Here is a 24200-nt window from a genome sequence, read left to right as displayed (position 1 = left end):
GAAATTGGAAGGTGCTATGGCATGGAAATGAATGTGGAGAAAACAAAAGTAATGAAAATTTCGAGACAACCAACCCCAGTCACAATAAAGATAGACCAAAAACAACTGGAGAATGTGAAATGTTTTAAATATTTGGGTAGCTTGTTAACAGATGATGGAAGGTGTACTTGTGAAATTAAATCTAGGATTGCCATGGAAAAAGCTGCATTTAGCAAGAAGAATCTTTTTACCTGCAAATTGGACTTAAATTTGAGAAAGAAACTAGTGAAATGCTACATTTGGAGCATGGCTTTGTATGGGGCTGAAATTTGGACATTTAGGGCAGTAGATCAGAAACACCTGGAAAGCTTCGAAATGTGGTGTTGGAGAAGGATGGAGAAGATCAGTTGGACCGATTATGTGAGAAATGAAGAAGTGTTAATTAGAGTCAGTGAGCAGAGGAATATCCTACATGAAATAAGAAAACGGAAGGCTAATTAGATTGGTCATGTTTTACGTAGAAACTGCCTTCTAAAAGAAGTTATTGAAGGAAAGATAGAGGGGCAGATAGAAGTGACAAGAAGACGAAGAAGAAGACGTAAGAAGATGCTGGATGACCTTGGGGACAGAAGAGGATATTCTTATTTGAAGGAGAAAGCTCTAGATCGCATTAAGTGGAGGAACTGTTTTGGAAGAGACTGTGGGCCTGTTGTCTTGACAGATTACTGATGAATGAATCCTTATTATGGCTGTGTACATATATTTTGTACATAGCATTAAAACAATTTAGGTGGGTTATATGGCAGGCTAAGAAGGGCTACTTCCATTCTCAAAGAAGCCGTAAGTGTAACAAATTGTGGTACATAAGTAGCCCATCAGCTCCATGAAGCTTAAGTTTTCCTTGAGGATTTAAGATTTGTTCAGCTACCTAAAAAATTCCTAGAATTTCACATAACCTGCAAGTTCATTAATTACCATGCTCACAACAGCCTACTACTTATCCCTGACCTGAATCAGATGAATCCAGTCCACACCTTCCCATTGCATTTCTGTAAGGTCCATGTTAATATTGTACTCCCATCTACACCCAGCTCTTCTCAGTTCCCACATTCCTTCAGGTTTTCCTGATTAGACTTCATATGCACCTTTCTTTCCTCCCATGCATGTTACATGCACTGCCCATTTCATCCTATGTTATTTGATCATGCAAACCTTTGTCGAGGAGTACAAATTATGAAGCTCTTCATTATGTAATTTTCTCAAGCTTCTTGTCAATTCCTCACCCTTAGGTCCAAATATTCTGCTCAGCACCCTGCTCGCAAACATTCACAGTCTGTGTTCTTCCCTTGATGTGAGAGATCAAGTTTCATACCCATACAAAGCTACAGGCAAAATTATAGTTCTGTGCATCTTAATCTTCATGTGTTAGTTTGCTGATAGCAAGACAGAGCATCCTGAACCGAATAGTAGCAAGTATTCCACATATAATTTATCATATGCTGGGTATGATTTTGTAGGAGTTATTTATTCCACATATTGATAACCAGGATCCGGCATCCATATTATTTGTGTGACAGCTAAGACATTAACCCATCACTCTATAGCCTACTGCCCCCCCTCCCACTTTTGGCTTCCGTCTTGTGATCCTTGTGACAAAGTAGTTCTAAGTATGGTAAAATAGTGTATAGATGACACTAGTAGTCCCATGGTTTCTACTGCCATCTATGGAACGTTGTGTACCACTTCTACCGGAGAATATGAAAGTGTATCGCATGAAAGCAGCACACATTGTGCAGGGTTCATAATGAAGAGGATTCCAAAATAAATGGAATTATTTAATACGTTTGCAGATATTTATTTTAATTTCAATTCTTAAGCAGTTTGAGACTACTTTATATACAAATGAAGTAAGTAAAAGCGAATTGAAGCAATATGTACTTATTCACCAATATAATTTTAACCTTAATTTGTGGTGTATTCATTTCAGAACATTCGAAACGAAGAGGTAATTGAAATATCAGGTTTACAATTTGTGAGGTTGTATAAATTGTATAGAGAACATGATAATAGTGATCCTCTGAAAGTTTCTGATAATGGCTGATTCCATATACGTGTAATATTATTTTAAGATTATGGTTTTTCTGGGATGTGATTGATGCTGGATATCCTGTCTGGGCAATCTTGAAAACGGAGAAAGAGGTTGCTCCAAAACACTAGTACCTTCCTTCAGCCTGCGACATCTGAGAAGACTGTAATTTTAATATTTGCTGTTGTTATTGCCTCAAATCTTGAATATTAATTATGTTGGAGATTGTGTATTGTCATGGGTGTGTTTGATATATATTTTATTATGTTTTCTTACTCCAAAGTCGCAGGTTCGTCGGAATGGAGCAGCTGCTGTCAACGATCAGCAGACAAATAGCCCGGTGCAGAAGGGTACAACATCCGTTCGCACTTGCACAGAAGTTGAACTTCCAGAGGAGGAAACTCCTAGCACCGGGGTGACTGGCTCCAAGAAGGAACGTAAAAGTACAACCAGTTCCAGATTCACAATCTACAAAGTGAACAAAGCGAGTCGCAAGAAACGGGAGAAATCATCAGCTAAGAAAGAACGAAAAGCTACCAAAACCCTCGCTATTGTTTTGGGTAAGCATTTTTCAAGTTTATTCAACTAACTGTGGCTGGTGGGTTTTAGGATGTATGCAAATACATTGGACTGGGATTATTTCTGGAAAAATTAAATGTAATGAAGAAATAGCCTTTCACTGCTATCAAGCTGCACCACAATTTTTTTTTCTTTTTAATTTTATGATGCTGTCACTGTCTAGACTATATAAGCGTTAAATGGTAGCATGTTTGATGAATGGTGAATTGGAAAGGATGCAAGTCATGGCCTGGTTGAGGTACTATCCCACCATTTCCCTCCATAGATGAATTTTAACCAAGCACTCCCAAATATGAGTCTAAAGTGTTACAACTATGCCATCATTCTCATGTCATGGACACTGTAATGGCAGAAATGTTGCTGAGGCAGTATAAGAAGATGCAACTAAGTAGACTGAGCTTAATATTATAAATTCTGTTGTTTGTGGCGTTTGTAATTGCCTCACATTTCTTTACTGTTTTTATGGTCCAAGACAGTGTATCTTGTCTAAAAGCCACAATTTTTGGTCCCCCCATACATCTTTGGAATAGTAACTCTCACTCTCACTCATGGAGCTCAGCCCTTCTTCAAAAGCCACCATCTGTGGACCTACTCAAAAGCTTCCCAACTTTTTATGGAACCCGAAGGTTGATTACCATGTTCACAAGAGCCCTCCACTGGTCCCTATCATGAGCCGGATCAATCCAATCCATACCTTTCCATCCTATCTCTCTAAGATCCATTTTAATATTGTCCACCCACCGATGCCTTGGTCTTCCTAGTGGTCTCCTTCCCACCAATATCCTTTATGCATTCCTCTTCTCCCCTGTTCATGCTACATGCCCAGCCCAGCACATCCTCCTTGACTTGATCGGGATAGTAAGAGAGTCAATTGTCGGATAACTTCCAAACATTCTAATGTTGCAGGCGTGTTCCTGATTTGCTGGGTGCCATTCTTCACTTGCAACATTCTGGACGCAATGTGCACCAAATTATCATTAGACTGCTCACCAGGTGTCACAGCTTTCATCTTGACAACGTGGCTAGGATATATGAACAGTTTTGTGAACCCTGTCATCTATACCATATTTAACCCAGAATTTCGCAAAGCATTCAAGAAACTAATGGCACTTGGTACGTAACATTACTGGATTCAGCAGCTTCGCTTTTGTGACCATCTTCAGAGTTCCTCAAGATCTCCCAGAGCATTTCTGTCCACAGAGATATAATAAAAATGAAGGTTTGTAGAAAAAGTGGCAACTGACATTCCTGTATTTGGAAAGGGTGAAAGTTCTTTGATGTAAATAGCTTCGGAAGTAATTAGTTTCTTAAATACATTCATTTCATGAAGGGATGAAAGAATTTCTGGGGTGGAAGATTGTTCAGATAATGTTAGAAAGCCAAAGAATATCAATTTTCTTCTCCTGGCATCATTTCCGTTTTTGTATGGGTTGAACAAATAGTTTCCAAACTCCCATAATCCTTTCTTTCTGTCTTTCCAGATCTGTCCTCCCTTCATCATGTCTTCCAGTACCTGGCCAAACTGTTTTGTTGTGGAACATCCCATAGGATTCTTTGCTTTAAGTTCTTGTTGTAGTTTCCTTTTTGCCATGCTGAAGTCTATAATTTTATTGCTCTCTCATGGATCCATGCATCACTTTCATACATTTTTATTAGTTTAAAGTATGCCTTATAGATTGTTATTTTGCATTGTATTGGGATCTCTCTGTTCTGTGACATTCCTTTTATAATGTGATAAAAATTTAAAACTGTATTTTGTTTGCCCATTAATCTCTCTGTTTATTTCCTCTTCTGAAATTTGGAATGCTTTCAAAATCACCAGAAGCCAAAGAATGCATGTATATTCAAGTTAATGTGACTCCTGAAGCTTTTAACTCTTGTTTTCATTATAATGACAACTGAAAGAGAACTAGTTCAAAACTTTTCGAAACATGCAAGTTGAAGAAACACTGTATACCACATAATGATCACTGTGTTTATAAAGAAATGTGTCGCATTTGCTGTATGTTGAATGTGAGTTTGCATCACACTTTTCCTATTGTGAATAATAATTGATGAAAGATCTGAAAAAACAGGGTATGAATTCTGTCATCCTGACCTAAGTTCAGTGTGCAATTGTATGACCATTTCAAGGGGTATGCTATCATCGTCATCATCAATCATCCCACAGCAAAACAAAAGGTAATAAGGTGTTAACAGTTTTGCAAAGACTGATGGTGTTTGAGAAAAGGGTGCTGCAGAGAATATGTGGACCCAAGAAGGATGAAGTAAGAGGGGACTGGAGACAATTGCATCATTATCTGTAATCTTCACCAGTGATCACAAATGGAGAAGAGGTGGGGCAGGACATGTAGGACATATTAGCGAAATAAAACATGCATACAACATTTTGGTTTGAATTCTTTAATGAAAGATTTCAGTTTTAAGACTTAGGCTCAAATGGGAGGATAGTATTAATAAAATAGATCTTATACAACAAGTAGGGTATGAAGGTTAGGGCTCGATTGATCTGGCTGAAGACATAGACCAGTAGCAGGCTGTTGTGAACATAATAATGAACATTTGGGTTCTATAAAAGGTGTGGAACTTCTTGAGTTGTTGAATGATCATTAGCTTCTGAAGAAGGCTTGAGCTCCATGGAGTTAGTATCTTTGCAGACCTTCTCATACTTCTTCCATGATGACAGATGTATATTTGATAAATATTATAAAATATAAATTCTGGAATACTATGTCTTCATCTTTTTCAAAACCTTTCCTTGACACCGTACAAGACACTGCGGGTTCTACCAAATTCGTCTAAAATGTGAAAGATACTAAAACACTGTAATATGCTTATAACAGAAGTAATCATTTATGTAGACTGGAATATGTTACTTATTTATTTATTTGTGGTCTATTTTAAAAATCTGTAAATAATTACATCTTCACTAACTTCACCGGTCTCTCGGTCTATATAGTTCGCTTGTGGACTCAAGCCATGGTTTCTTCCTTGTTTGTTTTTGTAAGTAATTACATTTGATGAGAGGATGTTTAATGAATGAAAATCTGGAAAATATGTGGGGGGAAGCGATCATAGCCTAATTTGAGATATTATTATGACATTTGCCAGAGGGTCTGAGGTCTCAGTTGGGATAGTCATTGTTGTGGCTGATATGCAAACAGGTCATTTTCCATATACAAGTCACCACTTGAACTCATTTGTTTGGCAGATTGGAGTAGAAAACGTGTCTGAAACCAATCCAGTTAAGTGAGCAAAAGATTTATTTGAATTATATTGCACATTCCTTGAAACATTTAATTTGTACACTTTTATTTGTTGTTTTTACCTTGATTATTTTCAATTATCTCAAGATTTACTTCCTAGATGCAGCTTGTCATTTCCCTGTCCTGGGAATTTGGTACAAAGTTTGTCACTCTGGAAGATTGGAAGCAAAATTGTTTGTAAGAAACTAGGAACTAACACTACACATCAGTAAGTTTCCCCTGTGCTGAATGAATTACCATATGATGGGGGGCAGTGGAAGTGTAACTCCACATATTCTTAACGTTGACACTAGAACGAAATGAGTGGTCAGCTTCACACAATGGTCACTTCACCCACATTGAACTATTTCCTGTTACATGTCGGAATTTAGGCTCAGTGAGCCCAAGAACTGATGTGGACACATTAGTGAAGAAAATGGTGTGCCCCTGCAGGAATCGAACCCTCGTCGTCGGGCTCATAGTCAGTCACTGTACTGACTGAGGTATCTTGGGCTTCTGTTTGAGAATTTACATATTTGAAAATGTTCACTCTGATTTCTTAATATTAATATTTTAGTCCTGTACATATAGGAAAATTCTTATGATGCAGTATTGGCTTGAAATGAGGTTGTATTTGAAACTTAATTACCTTCTCATTATATATTAAGAAACAAAACAGTCACTCTTCAAATCAAATACAGAAATGGTGTGAAGACATGTCACAATTGATGTGCAGATTTAAAAGTACCACAAATTTGTGACTTTCTGAATGTATGTTAGTTGCACTCTTGGGTCAGTATTTTCAGCTTGTATAGAAGATAGACCAGTTGGGATTGATTTCGTGGATCCTTCATAAATTTACTTTAAAATTTCCACAATTTAAACTTCTTCATATATTTATATTAGTAACTGTTAAGTATTCTTCAAGTACAATGCTAGAAAAGTTCTTGTGTAAATAAAATAAAATGGATTATGGTCTTTGACACCATATAGTCAATTTCAGAGAAACATACTGCTTCCATCTTCAGGTTAGCCATCTCATTCTGAATGTAAAAACCTAAAATTTCATATTGGGTGAAACTCATTGACAAAAGTGTCTGTGTCTGCAAAAGGCAGTATTAGCTTCATTTTTTCTGTGAGTTTGTACGATCTCACGGTGGTGAGTGTAAAGGTTATTGTCTTGTGGGATATGATGCCATGCGATCCAGTAAATTGTTACATCACATCACTCAAGAGAGAGAGAATCTCAAATCTCATGTTATTATTAATATTTGTATACAGTGTTAAAACTTTGAAATACAAGTAGAAAAATAAAAGTACAATTAAGTGGCAGGTATGAAATGTTTATGAAACAACTTAAGGAAAATGAAAATAAAATTCCTACTGAGACAGCCAAAGATGACTGGGAAATAAATATATACTTTCAGAAATTAGAGACTGAAATTTATGTTTTGGTCGGGTTATGAGACTGTGTAATCTGGTAGTTGGTTGCCCCTGTTTTAGAGTTCTGGAGATTGAACATTACATCTTAAAGCACTGTAGTAAAGTATAACCATTGAATTATCTGAGTTAATGATTCCAGTAATGTTACTGCTTTTCCAAAAAAAAAAAAAAAAGTCCGATTGACACATTTTGATATGACACAGAGTTTCCTTGAAGATAAGTAACAGTTTTCGCATCTTATACTGTCCTCTGTTGATTGAATTTTATTTCAGATTTTCAGTTATATCTAAGAATGCAACTGAACATGTTACCATCATTTTCATATACTGTACATATGAATACATTTCAGCCTAGACATATCATGCATCGCATAGAACATTTCAAATCCTTGCAAAATAAATAACTTAGAATCTAGACTGGACCTATGACAGCGGTGCTCCATAGAGAGAATGACTGTTCATTTATAGAGATTTCTTATTTTAAGAACATTCATCTCTTAAAATATCTTACTCACTTGGGACTCCACATACATATAAGCTTTATACTTTAGATATAATAAATAAATTAACCTATTTTTATGTGGAAATAGTGCAAAACAAAAACAGCTAATTACATTGTCATTGTAGCTTAGAGAGAAATGTCACATTTGTGCCCATGAACTAGATGGGTCATTTGTAAATGTTATTGAAAATTTAAAGACATCTACTGAATTTATAATTTTGAAATTGTGCATGCAAATATTGTTTGAGGTTTTCCTGATTGATGCTGAATGGGGTGTCCGTGGTCATTCAACCACGGTCCTGTAGAACATATGAGTAGTACAAATGCACGTTCAGAGTCCTGCAGCATACTTTGAGATCGCTACTAAAATCAAGAAGATTGCAGTCTCCTGGGATGTGACCTCAGGTACATGCTTATTTGAAAGTTATGCAGTCCAGCGTTTCGTGTTCAGTAATATGCAACAAGATGATGGATTATGATTGTGTGTGTGCAACAGCTGGCACTCTGATCAACCCCAATTGCTCACAACCTTTGGTGGAATTTTGAGAGATGGTCATCCTGTGCCACTATTATATAATTTTCAGTCACTGCAGCATCACATCCTCCCAAGCATAGTGCTTCACTATTCATAGGCACTTATTCAGAGACAGTTCCAGGAGACACATCCCAGGTCTGTGTCCCACATAAGACTACATTTTTAACATATGTCACATTACAGTAACAATGCTGTCAGAGTTTTGTGACTTTTGAATCACTCTGTCATATGATATATATAGCAGTATTTCAAAACTATTTGACATCACATCACAGAAGGCCGTAATTCTGATGCCAAAATTAGGATCTAAAATCTCACATTTTAAAACTACTATGAAAAACTAAATTATTAGGTTATGAACCCAGTCAAAAAGTTTTACTTTTTTATGCTTTCGTTTTATGTATGGAAGAATGAAGGTGGTGAAATTTGAAAATAGTGGTTTGCCAGAATATTGCTGTGTCATGGTTCCTAACCAAGAAATAGTTGCAACCCTCTGGGGGTGTCAGTGGTTCCTGACTGATCATTTCAGATTGTGCTTGGACAGGATTGTGATGATGCATTATCACCAAACCTTGCAGTTCTGCTAGTGCTTGGGAGTTATTGATCTCAGGCAAAACTGACTTCCCTAACTGCTGCTGTTGGTGTTTTGTTTTTTCTCTTATCTCCCCTCCTCTGTGAAAGACGTCATAATGTGGTGCCCACCTCTTCAGAATTCCCATTCGTATTAGTCTGATGACACATAGCCTCTGCAGTTGATAAAATGTCAATAAATAATATACCACCAAAAATCAAGATATTATGTTAGCTTTACACAGTGAGTTACCAAAGAAACAAAGAATACTTCTTTTGGGATGTGACATCATGTGTTCTGGTAGGTGTTTGATAGTGTTTGGGAGGAGTTTTTGGTCTGTATTGTCAGGGTAGAAAAGTGAGCTGAACATGGAAAAATGTGCAGATAGAGGGACAGGGACAGCATGGCTTCCCAACTCTTCCTGTCATGTCACATACTTTCCATTACTACCCTGAAGATGGAAGCATCATGTTCTCTCAGGACACTGGTACATCTTCCGAATATGTGATGTCACATTCCCACGGACAGTAATTTTTGTGCTGTGAGAAACTCAGCCCCCCCTCTCTCTAACATGCGCGCGCACACGCACCAAAGAAAAAGTTAGAAGACGTATGGGGGAGTGGATTTATAGATCCACATTTTCTTGACCTTGACACTAGTTGGCCCCAGTCGCTTTACTCCTGGGAAAAAACCCCCAGTACCCATTGTATAGCATGTTGGGTGGACCCCAGAGCCGGTCTGGACAATTGTAGAAGTGAAAATTCTTGACCCTATCGGGACTCAAACTCTGACCCCTTGGTCTCTCAGCCCATAGCCAGTCGCTATACTGACTGTGCTAAAGTAGAATCTGTAATAATCACCATACACATTTGGCCATATACTTCACATCCGTATTTCCTTTTACTTGTTTTAACCTTTACATTGCTGTGTGGGACTATATACCATTGAGACACTGGGCTAGGTGAGTGCTGACTGTTAAAGTACCATATTGTGCCATCTGTGGAAGAATTTAGGAAGCATTTTGAATCATAAATGTTCTACAATAGCAATACTACAAACAATAAGTTTAAAGTATTTTGGACATGTCGGGCATCTTGAGTTTTTTCTGAGAGCATTGAGTCAAGTTATTGAAACTGACCTTCCTGATGAGCCAAACTGGGTGGATCTTTTCTGTTATACACCTGATGGAGAGTAATGGATTCAGTTTCCGAAATGTTTAAAAAAATATCTAGACAATAGACAGTGTCTAAAGTAATAGCCATTTTTATAGTAACACACTGGGGCACACAGTAGCTAACTATTTATTGAATTAAAAACAATTGTTTAAAAAAGGTTATGGTGAAAACTGAAACAGTTTATGTACAGTATAGTTTTTAATGTGCACGCAGTAGCATAGCTGGTTGAGGCACTGTGCTACAAGCTGGAAGTTCATGGGTTCAATTCCCTATGAGGTCATTGGATATTTCAGTTGACCTAAGCCTTCCAGCTGCATTATGGCCCTGATGCCAACTCAGCCTCTAACAGAAATGAGTACCATGAATTTTCCTGGGGTCAAAGGTGGCTGGGGCACGAGGTTGGTGGTCTCACTGCCATCTGTGAGAGCCGATTGTCTAGAAAATATGGAATCCTTGATGTCTCCCAACCCTATAAGCCTCCATGGCCTGTTACAGGAATAGCTTTGCTTAACTCTATTTTTGTATCATTAAAAGTTGGACACCATCATCAGAAACACTTAGATCTAGCTTGAGACAAAAATCATAAAAACTTAGCTGTTAGAAACTTAATTGTTGTATAATTTAAATTTTAGAAGATTTTGATGATGATATATTGCACTAGAATGCTCTTTCAGAATACTAGACAATGGACAAAAACCAGAAACAAGGTAATCCCTTTTTATATTACTTAGCCATTTAATGCTGTTATTCAATAGAAGGTGAACCTTTAGCTTTCTTCTCTTGCCCTGGTATGCTGACATTATTCTTTGACCACGATGACCCATTACATTGCAGCCCCTGTTGATTTTTCATTTTCAGTAGTCACAAGTTTATATACTTAATATTAAACTTCATCCATTTACAATTTTCCTCAGTTTAGTGTTCAAATCAACTGCTCCCCAAAAAGGCTTTACATGAGGGTGTCTCTGTAATGGTGTGCTTCAAATAACAGAGACTACGAATTCCCTTTTGTGCTGTAAAATATGTCCCCAGACAGTGCTGCTGTCAGTTGGAGGAAAGAGTTAGGTAATGCAAATGAGCAAGCATTATACAGCAGCTAGATCTGTCCTGGGAGGAAGAAACTGGTGACATTGATAGCGACTTAAGTCAGCCATTCTGAGCGCAGGATACATATACACCCAGGGGCAACATGAAACTTCAAAAGAGGGTATCTGGTATATATTTCATACATTGTCACACACAAGTTAAAATGGCTTCAGAAAGTCCAGATAACTTCCTTTTGCACAAACTTAGTTGCATACAATAAATAAAGTTTGTTGAAAATTAAGAAGTCTCTGTTGTGTTATGTTGGTAGCACAAAATAACACGAAGCTTGAGGTCAAAATAAAGCCACCACTGAAAAGGGGTACATGAAGTTTCTGATACTGAGGACTGTGTCAACTGGAAAATGTTCAGAAATGTGTTTTTAAATTATTATCATGTTGTTTACACTTGGACACCTGAATAGCCATGCATACATTTGTGGGAAGACATAGTAATGTCATATTCAGTTATTTCAGCAATAATTTTGTTTGATTACTGCTAACATTTTGAAACTGGCATTTTTTAAAGTCACTTAACAGAATGAGCCTTTATTCGAGAAAAAGATATCCATTATTATCATTATCCTCATCATCACTGTAAAATGTTAACTGATAAAGCTTCATATGTTTTTGGATTTTTGAGTAAGCTTAGATTTTATACATAAGCATCAGTCATATGTTAAAAGAACTACACCTTAGTATTGGTAAGTTCTGAATTGTTGGTACCTAAATTATTACTCATTAGCTGTAAATACCAACTGTCAACAATATAACACTGTGGAGAATATAAATTTTGTAAGTTTCACGCTTAATCCTGTATGTAAATTGCTGAAGACTTGAAACCAGTGAAGCAGCAGATTAGTTTATTTTTAATATTATCAGTGTTCACTAACTGAACACATTTTCAGACATTATTAAGGTGGCTATATTGATGATAGCATATCTATATTGGTGCCAAAACTTTTGTGCGTACATTTTCTGGAGACAGCAAGCAATAAGAAGTGATATTTGGGCTGTGTTCCAATATCCAAATTGAGAGTGCTAGCTCTTGGTTTATTTGGAAGTGCTTCTGAATTTATCATCCATTCTTCAACTTTGCATCTTTCAGTTTTTGTACATAAGACTCGCATTTATATTGTCCATAAATATGGTAGTGAATGCGGTAATTTATATCAAAGTCCATATTAAAGGACAGCAGGGTTCCATTGAAGATAGTGGCTGGCAAAGGACAATTTTGGATATTGTATAGAATCTCCATTGTTTTTTTGAAAGGAATAAAATATTGTGTGCTTTAATTTTTCTACTGTGCATGTACTTAGGCTCTCTGCAACTGTGAATAATATTCATGTATGTTCATGTTTTGGTGTAGCCCTATCTAAACCTGAAACATTCATTTGTATATTTGTGCATATGTGAATATTTGCTGTTGTATTAAGAATATCGTTCCAGGATCATGAACATAGGTTAATGAAAAAATAAAATGGCCCATGTATTTAATTGTTCTTATTAATGCTTCGTGATGTGTATGTAGTAACATGACTGATCAGTATACAGAGAAATTTAAGAAGTAATTTCTTTTTTTGATGTAAATTGACTTACTTTGAACTGTATGGAAAATTTTGTCATAGGTCCCAAATCATGCAATATTAAAAGAGTTTTATAGAGGGAATTTAGAAGTAATATATATATATATATTACTACCCTGTATTTCTCTTTTATATTGAGCCCCATTCCATGATATTTTGTTTTGTGTACAAAATATATTTACACGTACAAATAATTTTGCAGTGTTTTATAATAGATTCTGTGCTTCCATTGGCACCCTAACACATGTTTGCGGACAATTTAAACTAGACACCGTGGAACTGATTATGGTATTATTTTCTTGAGTTTTAAAAACTAACAAGACAGTAACTTTTTTCCCCTCGAGAGTGTGTTCACATACAGATTTTATCTCTCAACATTTTAACTGTGTAAAGTGCTAAACAAGATTGAAATTTCTGTGACTGCTGTGTGTACATCTTCGATTCCACATTCACTGTAGAATAATCACCTAACTTGAAAACAAAATTAGTGAGGTAGTTCTTCACACTCTTTATCAGAAGAGAACATGCTAACTGTTGTAAGATGAGTATAAATAAAATGTTTGTTATTCTATAACACTGTCTTATATCTCTGATGTGTGTCTCTCCCATTACTACCTGCTTCCCCTTTCCTTACATACAGCAATCAGACACAGATCATCAACCTTGAGCCCTCATGAATCTTTATGCACTTGAAAGGGTTTTGGAGTGCCTACAAGAAATTTAATATACTCATAATGATATCTTAGTTGTTTGATCATGATTGGAAAGCGCCATTTCTTAAAAATCAATTCATACAAATCTGTTTTCCTGATCAAGCCAAGCACAATCTGAAGAATGCAAGTTTCATTAGGGACACAGGCGTTATGAGTTGGTGACAATTCAGCTGTGCCTCAGTGACCTTCCCATTTTACCTACAGGCAATACACATTTAACTATACGTATACATTTTGTTGCTTATATTTCATTCATTCTTCAGTAATCTGTCAGACGACAGGTCCACAGTCTCTTCCAAAACAGTTCCTCCACTTAATGCGATCCTCTGTTTTTGGAAAGAGACTATCCAGGAAAAGTGATAATTTGGTAGTTTTTCCATTTGCTTTCCACATTGATATACATTGATATATTCTATTGCATCATGACATTCATTAAACACTTTCATATTTGCCAGGTGATTGTTACTTTTATAAAATGAAATGAGTATGGAAATGTTCTTTCAATTTAAATTATTCTAACAGATGTGAAGATAGGATTGATGTTACAAGGGGTTTGGAGGTATAATTATGTAGGGCCAAACTCTTACATTATGCCTGGATCGAAACTACACTATGTTAGAGGGTTTCGTATAGTGTTCTGTAAATGTATGACCTAATTCTGTTCAATGAAATGTTCTGTGGTGATCATTTCTGTGAGGTGAAGATTATTTCTAAGCCGAAGGCAGAGGCAATCAATTCCTCCAAAATGTTGGTTGCCTATGAGACTACATAGTGTCATAACCCAAGTTGGAATTAAAATTCTGGCATAGGTGATTATGAATGTGACGCCGTGTAGCCTGATAGCTCAATAACATTTTGACCCAGCTTGCTGTTTCCTTGGTTCACTCTTCAACCTGAAGATGGAAGCAGTTAGTTTCTCCGAATCGTGCAACAACTACCGGACTACACGACACCACATTCCAAAACATAGTACTCTTGTTTAAGTTAGCGAAGTTTCTACTGCGTTTTACAAAATGTGTTATGCGGGTGGCATGCGCTAGGCGTCAGTTTCCCTCCGCGTCATGCCATCTTTCATTTTTGAAGGTCGCGCCATATATCTGAAACATTGGGATTTGTTGCAATGCGGACTTTTTGTGCCATAGAATTGTATACATTGACAGGTCACAGACTAAAAGTAACCCCCATATCTTTGGATATCTAACCCCAAAGTTTGCAGAATTAATTCAGAATGATAACATAATAAAATTAGTTAGTCATGAGGACAGTATAAATGTTTCTATGAGAATTCATGAGGTCTTGACTAAGGAAATAATTCAGTCGCGAATATTAGCACCTGCAAATTGTTGCCGGCAAATGAAACTTCCTTGATTGGGTGGCACCCAGAGCACCAGCTGATCATGCACGGTAGCTGAGACTTAATGGTCGTGACATTTTAAAACAAAAGATACATTATTATTAATGTTAATGACATAAAATACTCTAGAATGTGGTCATTACTCAAGACTAAGTGCAAGTGAATGACATGTCTGCGAAGAAGTGCAGTTTTTAACATAGACGGCGTGTTGCCAAGTCTAGGAATGTCGATTGACTGAAACGTGACGTCACATCATTATGTGGTGATATTATGGCGAGTGAAGCGGTGAAGAAGTCCGTGAGTATTTTGTATTATTATGTCTGTAATACGAAGTAATGCAGAAAATGCTTACTTCGTATTCGTCATTTGAAGGCTACTGATTGTAAAAGTGCTTGATTTTCTCACTGTGCATTAAAATTTCATTTAGAAATCCCGTCGCGAAACTGACGATGTGGTAGGCTTATATGCCTATGAGATGGTATAACCTTGAGATTCACTTTACGTTAGCGGCTGTTGTTGTTTATGTGTAAACTTGGCAAGAAAAGCGGTGCCAGTATACTCAGTTTGTTGTCTCGCTTCATGGTACGTATTCGTTTTAAATGGACAAGGCATTTTCCTAGAGATATTAAAAACATCTGTCATGTCACGATCAAATAGAAATGTCTGTATGAGAAAGTGACGATTTTTTCAAAAGTAGGTCGTGAAGGTGAGACGAGGAACTTTGCAGTGTAGTTAACAGCAGTTTGTCGGAAATAAAAATATCGTCTGTAAATTCGAATGCATTGTTAGAAAGCAGTGTTTGTAACGTTGACGGTGTATATTAGTGTGAAATATAGAATGAAAGCAAAAGTAATGAGTTGCGCTTATTGCATAACAGAAGGTAATTGTAATGTTTTTTTTTTTTTTTTGTTGTTTCGATATGTCGTGTCAAAGAAGTCAAAGTGTATTATTTCCTGTCTGCTACAGATGGGCAGAAGGAAGTCTCTGTGGCATATTTGACATTAAAGAGCCGATGAATTAATTCTACTGTCAATCACTCATTTGTTGTCAGTTTATAATTCATGGGATTTATGTTACTGTTGTCGACTTTCTGTCTGTGGGCTGACATTATGGTGTAGTCTGTATTATACCAGCATGAGGTACAAAGAGGAAGAAATCTGTTGTCATGAATTTGTAAACAGATTTAATGTTTTCATGTCCATTGTATGAATTTGTTGATTTATAAATAATTAGGTCGTTGAATACATTTGTTTCATATTTATATTGAAATAAGCTGTATATATTTCGTCCCAAGTTCATGACACAATCAGGGTTACATGCATATTGCTTACAACGTCAGATTATGCCCAAATTATATTTTGAAAACTTAGATTTAAATTATTTAAAACTGAATAAAAGGAATGTTTGACTAAGTTAGACAATTTTTGAGGACTGTGTACTTTTAGGAGACCATTTTAAAAAGTATGTATTGTATGAAATTAAGCCTAGTCTGTGTGACTAGAATATTATATATGTTCCTGTATTTTATACACACAAATTCCATAGCTTTCTTCTTCTGAAATATCAGTGTATGTGAACTGCCACAATGAAAGAAACATTGCATGTGTCTGTGGAGAGGGGTGTGGTTTCTGTATAGAATAGCCATTACAGCAGGGGTGTGCTTCCAACTTGTTAACATGGGGCTTGAATGAGCAAGCTGTATTTTCTTTTTTTTATTCTCAAATAATTTTAAACTAAATGAAGCAGGGCTGTGTATGTATATGTATTATTCAGATATATAGAACTACATAATGGATGGTTCATCATACTGTGCTATAAATGTGTGTTAAGAAGGTTTTGAATGGCTCAAGTAATAAGCCAGAAATTAACAAGGAATTCATAAATCCCTTCAAGCCTCTTGCAGCATAGGCTAGCATTTCTGCTTGCCATGTTGTGGTTCGTGGTAGTAATTCCTTAATACTCCTGGGTTATGGAGGGTATCAGACTTGTGTGCTTTGAGTTTGGACATACTTTTGACAGTTCATAAGATGAGAAAACAAACATATTTTAATAATATATATTCTATGTTATGAATAAAGTACACATATTGCTTCATCTGTTATTATGAGTGGAAATAGTAAAAATTCTTAATAGAAGTGTGTTATACTTGCCTACTCCAATTCCTCCACCCCTTGCTGCAGGTTTTAATAATGGCAGAAGCCAAGATGAGTATGCATATTATATTTTGTCACTTGCCCCCTGATCTGCTGGTTTCTTGCTTGTCTTGCTCTTGACACTGAAGATGGAGGCAGTAGGTTTCTCAGAAACGTCAGACTCTCTCATAACTATGCAGCATTGTGACTCAGGAAAACTTCCACATAATTTAAGCTGTTGAGATGAAATCTTCCCAGATCAAACTTTCTTATTGCTCATTTGTACTTACTGATAGTGAGTCCCTAACTTTTCCAACCATCAGATAGCAGTCATTGTCACATGCAGCTTTTCTGAAGGATCATACATCAATTATACAGGGTGCCCAAGGAGGAAAGGTTAATATTCTGGGAGGCCATAGTATCGGCTATTCTAAGCAAAAAAGTGTATATGTACATGTGTCCTCTTCTAAACGTTTCCCGAGATAGAGCTATTTCACTGTGCACTGTTAAGTGGTAGGGCATCGTAGCTTCTGCATCTGCTAGTATCTTAGTGTCGTTTGTGATCACACATTTTTCCAAACTTGTGTTCAGACATATTATTTGTGCTATTTTTTGTGTGTAAAGTTTAATAACCCTTGCAGAAATGCCCCCGAGAAAAAAAGCCGCAAAAAGACAGCCATAAGAGAATAAAAATAACCGTAGAAATGAAACGTAAAATCATTGAAAAGCGAGAACGAGGTGTGAGCGTGGCTGATCTAGCACGCACATACAATCGGTCTACATCAACGATTTGCACTATCCTCAAGAACAAGGACAAGATTAAGGAGACAGATGCTTCAAAGGGAGTGACAAGAATATCTATGCACCGGTTACATATTATTGACGATGTTGAAAGGTTGCTCCTCATATGGACAAATGAAAAGCAATTGCAAGGTGACACTATTAACGAGAACATCATTTGTGAGAAGGTGAAAATGATTTTCGCCGACCTTGTTAAAAAGACGTCAGGTTCATCAACGGCCGAAGAAGAAGTATTTAAGGGAAGCCGTGGGTGGTTCGAATGGTTTAAGAGAAGAACCGGCATCCACAGCATTGTAAGGCATGGTGAAGCAGCAACCCCAACACAAAGGCAGCAGAGAACTTCATTGGCGACTTCAAGAAGCTCGTAGATTCTGAGGGTTACCTGCTGCAACAGGTTTCTAATTGTGACGAGATGAGTCTCTTCTGGAAAAAGATGCCGAAGCGAACCTATATAACAGCAGAGGATAGTGCATTGTCCGGCCATAAGCCAATGAAAGACCGTCTCACGCTGCTATTTTGTGCCAATGCAAGCGGCGATTTGAAAAGTAAACTGCTGCTTGTTTACCATTCAGAAACTCCACGAGCCTTCGAGAAGTGTAAAGTCCAGAAGAGCAGGCTAAATGTGATGTGGAGGTCCAACAACAATGCTTGGGTGACACGTGACCTTTTTACTGATTGGATCAATGAAGTGTTTGGTCCTTCTGTGGAAAAACAATTGCTTGAGATGAATCTGCCACTCCATGTCGTGCTTGTATGGACAACGCTCCTGCCCATCCTCCAGACCTACAAGATGACCTCCCTGAAGAATTTAAATTCATCAAGATCCAGTTTCTGCCTCCCAACACCACTCTGTTACTCCAGCCTATGGACCAGCAGGTTATTTCTAACTTTAAGAAGCTGTACACTAAAGCACTCTTCCAGCGTTGTTTTGAGGTGACTGAAGGGACCAATCTCACTCTCAGAGAGTTTTGGAAATATCACTTCCACATCGTTGCCTGCCTCAAGATGATTGAAAAGGCATGGGAAGGGGTTACCAGGAGAACCTTCACTTCTGCTTTGAAGAAGCTTTGGCCAGAGAGTGTTGTTGAATGTGACTTTGAGGGGTTTGAGATAGTATCTATGGAGCCTATAGTCAATGAGATTGTGTCTTTGGCCAAGATCATGGGGCTGGAGGTGGATAACAATGACATCGATGACCTTGTGGAAGAGCACAGCAAAGAGCTGACCCCCGAAGAGCTTATGGAGTTGCATTGTGTTTCACAGCAAGAAGTTGTGGAGGAGAGTTTGTCAGAGGAGGAGGAGGAGGATGTAACAGAAAAGCAACAATCTTCTGGCACAATAAGAGAAATGCTGAAAGCATGGGAAACTGTTGCATCATACATTGAAAAGCATCACCCTAATAAGGCAGTGGCTATGCGCGCTACAAATTTATTTAATGATAATGCTGTGTCCCATTTTCACCAAATTTTGAAGCGTTGGCAAAAACAAATGTCTGTAAACAGCTTTCTAGTAAAAAAGAATTAGATATATATATTATAAATAATAAATTAATTTGGTTTTTTTTTTCTGCAAATCAAATTCGCATTCTAGGTTGCTTCATTCCGCATAAAAGAAAAGATGAAGATGATTCATGCTCCTTAACAATGTATATATAATTTTCTTTGAATAAACGTTATACATACATTTTTTTGAGTATTTTTTCGGCATGGAACGCATTATCGTATTTTACGTTAATTTATATGGGAAAAATTGTTTCGCTTAACGAGTGTTTCGCATTACAAGTAAGATTCTGGAACGAATTATGCTCGTTAAGAGAGGTTCCACTGTATAATAGATGGGTTCTGTGCTATGGGAGTGTAGTAATTGTAAGTCAGATGCCAGAACATAGCAGCAGGGACTCAAACTCTGGCACCCCAAAATGCAGATGGTATTCATTCATTCATATCGAGGTCACACTGTAGTTGTTCTCTGTGCATTTAATGTTTGTTACATTCTTAGCATATGTATGTGTGTGTGCATGTGCTCATGCCAGTGTGTGTGGTACAAAACTTTAGCTTTATTATGTCACTATCTGGAAGCTGGACTTACTTTTAACATTGTGTAATATGGCACCATCTATAGCTGCTTTAATTCTGCTTCCTTTTAAACTGTGTGTAAAACATATTCGAGGGTCATCATAATCAGATAATCATGTAGATCATTAGTTCATCATTAAAGAACTACAAGACTTAATTTTTGATGTGCAATGGGAATCAGAATCGCTGTACCAGAGATCTCATTGAAAACAGGATATTTTATCTTGTAACGTTGCCTGCTCGAGGTTGTACCCTTACAAAGGTTTTGGGGATGCATTAGTCACATCCTTAGCTAGTATACATGCATAACGAATACAAAACTTCACACAGCTGTCCTACAAAATTTTAGTTTTGTTGCCATGTTGCCCTGTTACGCTAAATGAGCATGTATGTCACAGGATTTGCAAAGGTGAAGGTAAAACTATCCCTGTAACAGGCCTCGGAAGCCCACAAGGTTATGAGACATAGAGGCTCCCTCATTTTCTTCAGACAGTCAGCTCACAGATGGCAGTGAGGTTGTCAGCCTTATGCACTGGCCACCCTTTACCCCACAGGATTTGCATGTCCTGTAAATTGTTAAAAACACTTTCTCTCTGAACTATAAGCAAACATACCAAAGTTCATATTTGTCATGTTAGAGCCACTTCTTACGGAATTAGATATTTTCACACTATCAAACTTTAAATTGTTGTTTTTTTTTACTATATATAAAATCTTATAAGTCATTTAGCTGTTGTATTTCTCAGCCTCATCCCTCTGTACCACTGCAATGTATAGATAGTCCTTGAGAGATATTAACAAATATATCATAATAGGTTACTACTGGTTTGTAATGATGAGTGGCGATTATGCAGCATTACCTTATGGAATAGGTGGACATAAAACATTTCCATCAGCATTCAGGAGCCATTTAAAATTGTGAACTCATCATGAACAAAACTATCTCAGACTTTGTCCCTTACCTTGATCATTTTCAAATACATCATTTCAGAAACTTGATCACTTTCTGTTATCAAATGTGAGGGAGAAAATAGTCCTATTCAGTTAGGTCCATTAAAAAGGGAGAGTTTCAGTCACTGGACTGGCCTTACCTTCTTCCATATAAAATTTATTTATTTAATCCAGGAGACAAGAACGGCTCGGCCAGTAAAGTGACTGGATTATGGGCTGGACAGCTGGGGCTTGATTCCCATTAGGGACATTTTCTTCCTTGTTACCATGACCAGACTGGCTTTGGGGCACACCTAACCTGCCTCCTATCCAATAGCTCTTGCAATTATGTCAACAGAATATTTCAATAATCTATTCTTAGTAACAAACTAAGTGGAGCAGAGTCCTCACGAAGCTAATAAATAGTTGTTCAGGTTGTCAAGAATCTCCCCATATTTTGGAACCTGAAAGTTCAGTACCATGTTCACAATAGCTTGTCATTGGTGCCTGTCCTGAACCATATAAACCCAGTCCACATCCTCCAACCCTGTTTCTTCAGGATAAATGGTAACGCTATCCTTGTAACAGGCTGTGAAGGTGCATAGGGTTGAGAGATGTTGAGGCTCCCATATTTTCTAGATAGTTGGCTCTCAGATGGAGGTGTGGTTGTCAGCCTTACATGCCAGCTGCCCAGAAGATTCCTGGTACTCATTTTTGTTAGAGGCTGAGTCAACCCCAGGGCCATAGTGCGGCTGGAAGGGTTAGGTCAATTGAAAAATCCAGTGACATAATTGGGAATTGAACCTGTGACCTTACAGCTTGTAGCATAGTGCCTCAACGAAATTTTAATATTATCCTCCCATCTACTCCTTACCTTTCAGGCCTCCTTACCAAGATTCTATAAGCATTCCTCTTCACCTCCTTGAGTGCTACACGCCTCACTGATCTCATCATCGTTAATTTCAGTATCCTAATAATATTTGGTGAGGAATTAGAAATCATAAAGTGCCTCATTGTGTAAATTTCTTCTTCATCCTGTTCCTTCTGCTGTTTCATGAGTCGAAATGTTCTCCTCAACACCCATTTCCAGAACACCCACAATTGGTGTTTTTTTCTCTTGGCATGAGAGTCCAAATTTTGACACCCATACAAAAAACAGCAGGTAAAATTGTAGTTTTATATATTTTCATCTTTATGTTTTTGGATACTAAATGGGAAAACAAAAAATTCTGAACTGAATGATAGCAAGCATTCCCCAAATTTAAATGTTTTCTGTATTGGATCTGAGGTTCTCTTAGCAGTGGTTATGAAGATATCTGCCACCTGGGATATAATTCTGTATAGCCTGGTACTTCATGCGGGTTTCATACTTGGCTTACTCATTGACGCTGAAGATATAGGTGACATGTTCCTTGAAAACATCAGTTGGCTTTCACCAGACTACACACTATGACTCTTACCGAATGTTTTCATTGAACATGGTTTAAATAGACTCATAATTTCCCAGTTCTCTTGCCAATTTTCTATTTCTTCAGCTGTCTCAAAGAATCCTTTCAAGTCCAAACCCCTGTGTAACATTTTGTGACATGTGGACTTTTTGTGGTACAGAGCTATTAGCCCCCTTGTCAAACACACGGGCTGGAGGACGATCCATGTTGGATGTCTGTCAGTGTTTACTGGTACATTTATGGTTACCCTCTGCGTCAGGGGTCCATTTCTCCATTTGCAGCCTGAGGACATGTGCTGCTACGGTGACAAAGGACACGTTTCATAGGATCTCTAGTGACATATTACAGAAGGGAAATGTCTGTATGCCTTGGAAATACGTACCCTGAGCCATTGTCATGTTATCAGCAAACATTCTTACTTCCTTTTCAAGGTCATCAGTTGTTATAGAGGTTGACATCTTGCCAGAATGACTTCTGAAGTGTGGCTGTTATTGATGTAGGCTTATCTGGAAAGGTGTGTTACTTTGTTTCCTTTAGGTTGCAGCTGACTGGAGTAGTGCAATAACTGTGTTCTAAGTCGGAACTCCCATGCAGAGGAAAATGTGATAATTCGGAAGCCAGACAAATAAATGGAATTATTATAGTTTGTGAGAGAAAAATATAAATTTAAGGCTTTTAGGTTTTCTTGGTGGTGATTGTTCACATTGTGGCCTTCTGGATTGTGATGCTCTTGAATGTATGACACTTCAAACCTGAAGATGGAAGCAGTATGTTCCAACTAAATGTTGATATCTGAAAGAGCTAAACTCACAAGAAAGTGGGAGCAAAAGTATTAATAAACCATGATGTAACTCAGTCAGTATAGTGACTAGGCTTCAGTCTGGACAACAGGAGAACAGGGGTTTGATTACATGTGGTGGTAGAGGTTGTGCTCTTCATCAATGCATCCAAACCGACTCTGGGGTTCACCTAGCCTCCTATCCAATGGTTTCCCTGGAGATAAAGCAGCCTGAGCATGAAACTGACCCCTCACCTCCTTTGGGTATGGAGATTAATATTACATGAAGCTATATCTCCACTCTCCCCATATATCATCATGTCATGGGACTTAATTAAGCATTGGAACAACTTTATTTTGCAGTGTGACTTGAGGTTCTCAACAGTGGCGAATATTAAAACTATGGCCTTCTGGAGTGTGACACCATGTATTCTGGTAGAAGGTTAGCAGTGTATTGGAGGAACATACCACTTCCATCTTCATGGTTGAAAGTTACTATTTCCCTACTTGAGTCACATCAACCCTGAGGGTGGAGACAGCATAGTTCTCAAAACATGTGTAACATTCCCATCCAACTGCATGGCATCACATCCCAGATCACAGTGTTACTAAACCTCGCTAATTTATGTTCCACACTTAACATTTGTAACATTCACAAGTACTGTCTTTAGTGGTACCACGCAGGAATATACTGCCTCCATCTTAAGGGCTGAAGAGTGAGCCTAGCAGGAAGTGGGAAGCTGCTTGTTTCTTGCTTGTTCCTGTCCTATACAGAATATAATGTATGAATGTGTGAATATTTCTGTAACGCAGGATAGAGCAGCAGACACGGAGGCTGAGAAGGAGGCAGCCGGTTTGGAAGAGGAAAGTGTGGACTCACTTCTGGGAGAACCAGCTCACCATGCTCGCCGACCCATGAATGCATTTCTCATCTTCTGCAAGCGGCACCGTGGCGTTGTACGAGACCGTTACCCTCACCTTGAGAACCGTTCAATCACAAAAATCTTGGGCGAATGGTGGGCAAATCTTGAACAGCCTGAGAAAGCGTCATACACCGAACTTGCACGCCAGGTTTGTGTGAAGCAGTTTTTTTTTGCAACATGTCTTCAGTGTAATTTTTTTGTATATGAAATGAACCCCTGTCATTCGGAGCCCACAAAAGCTTCAGATACCCTCCGTTAGCCAGA

General features: G+C 37.7%; 2 protein-coding genes across 7 annotated transcripts in view; both read left to right on the top strand.

The window, feature by feature from the left end:
- Window positions 1-7203, top strand: part of LOC111874178 (dopamine D2-like receptor) — a 476109-nt gene extending 468906 nt beyond the window's left edge. For all 5 annotated transcript variants that reach the window (XM_023869455.2, XM_033755364.1, XM_023869454.2 and 2 more), the window contains 2 exons: window positions 2349-2625; window positions 3551-7203. In XM_023869455.2, the coding sequence (XP_023725223.1) occupies window positions 2349-2625; window positions 3551-3765 (492 nt within the window). In that variant the 3' untranslated portion in view covers window positions 3766-7203. The remainder of the gene's footprint in view (window positions 1-2348; window positions 2626-3550) is intronic.
- A 7676-nt stretch (window positions 7204-14879) lies between these two features.
- LOC111874205 overlaps window positions 14880-24200 on the top strand; it is a 31360-nt gene continuing 22039 nt past the window's right edge. Inside the window, exons 1-2 of one of the 2 annotated variants that reach the window (XM_023869504.2) lie at window positions 14880-15146; window positions 23827-24084. In XM_023869504.2, coding sequence (XP_023725272.1) covers window positions 15120-15146; window positions 23827-24084 — 285 coding nt within the window. In that variant the 5' untranslated portion in view covers window positions 14880-15119. Of the gene's footprint in view, window positions 15147-15361; window positions 15432-23826; window positions 24085-24200 lie in introns of those variants that run through there. The other variant, XM_033755376.1, reaches the window with a different exon arrangement.

The sequence above is a fragment of the Cryptotermes secundus genome, unplaced genomic scaffold, assembly GCF_002891405.2.
Source record: "Cryptotermes secundus unplaced genomic scaffold, Csec_1.0 scaffold26, whole genome shotgun sequence".
NCBI classification, from domain to species: Eukaryota; Metazoa; Arthropoda; class Insecta; order Blattodea; family Kalotermitidae; genus Cryptotermes; species Cryptotermes secundus.
The sequence above is the reverse complement of the archived record's forward strand: the minus strand, read 5'-3'. Positions and strand labels throughout refer to the sequence as shown.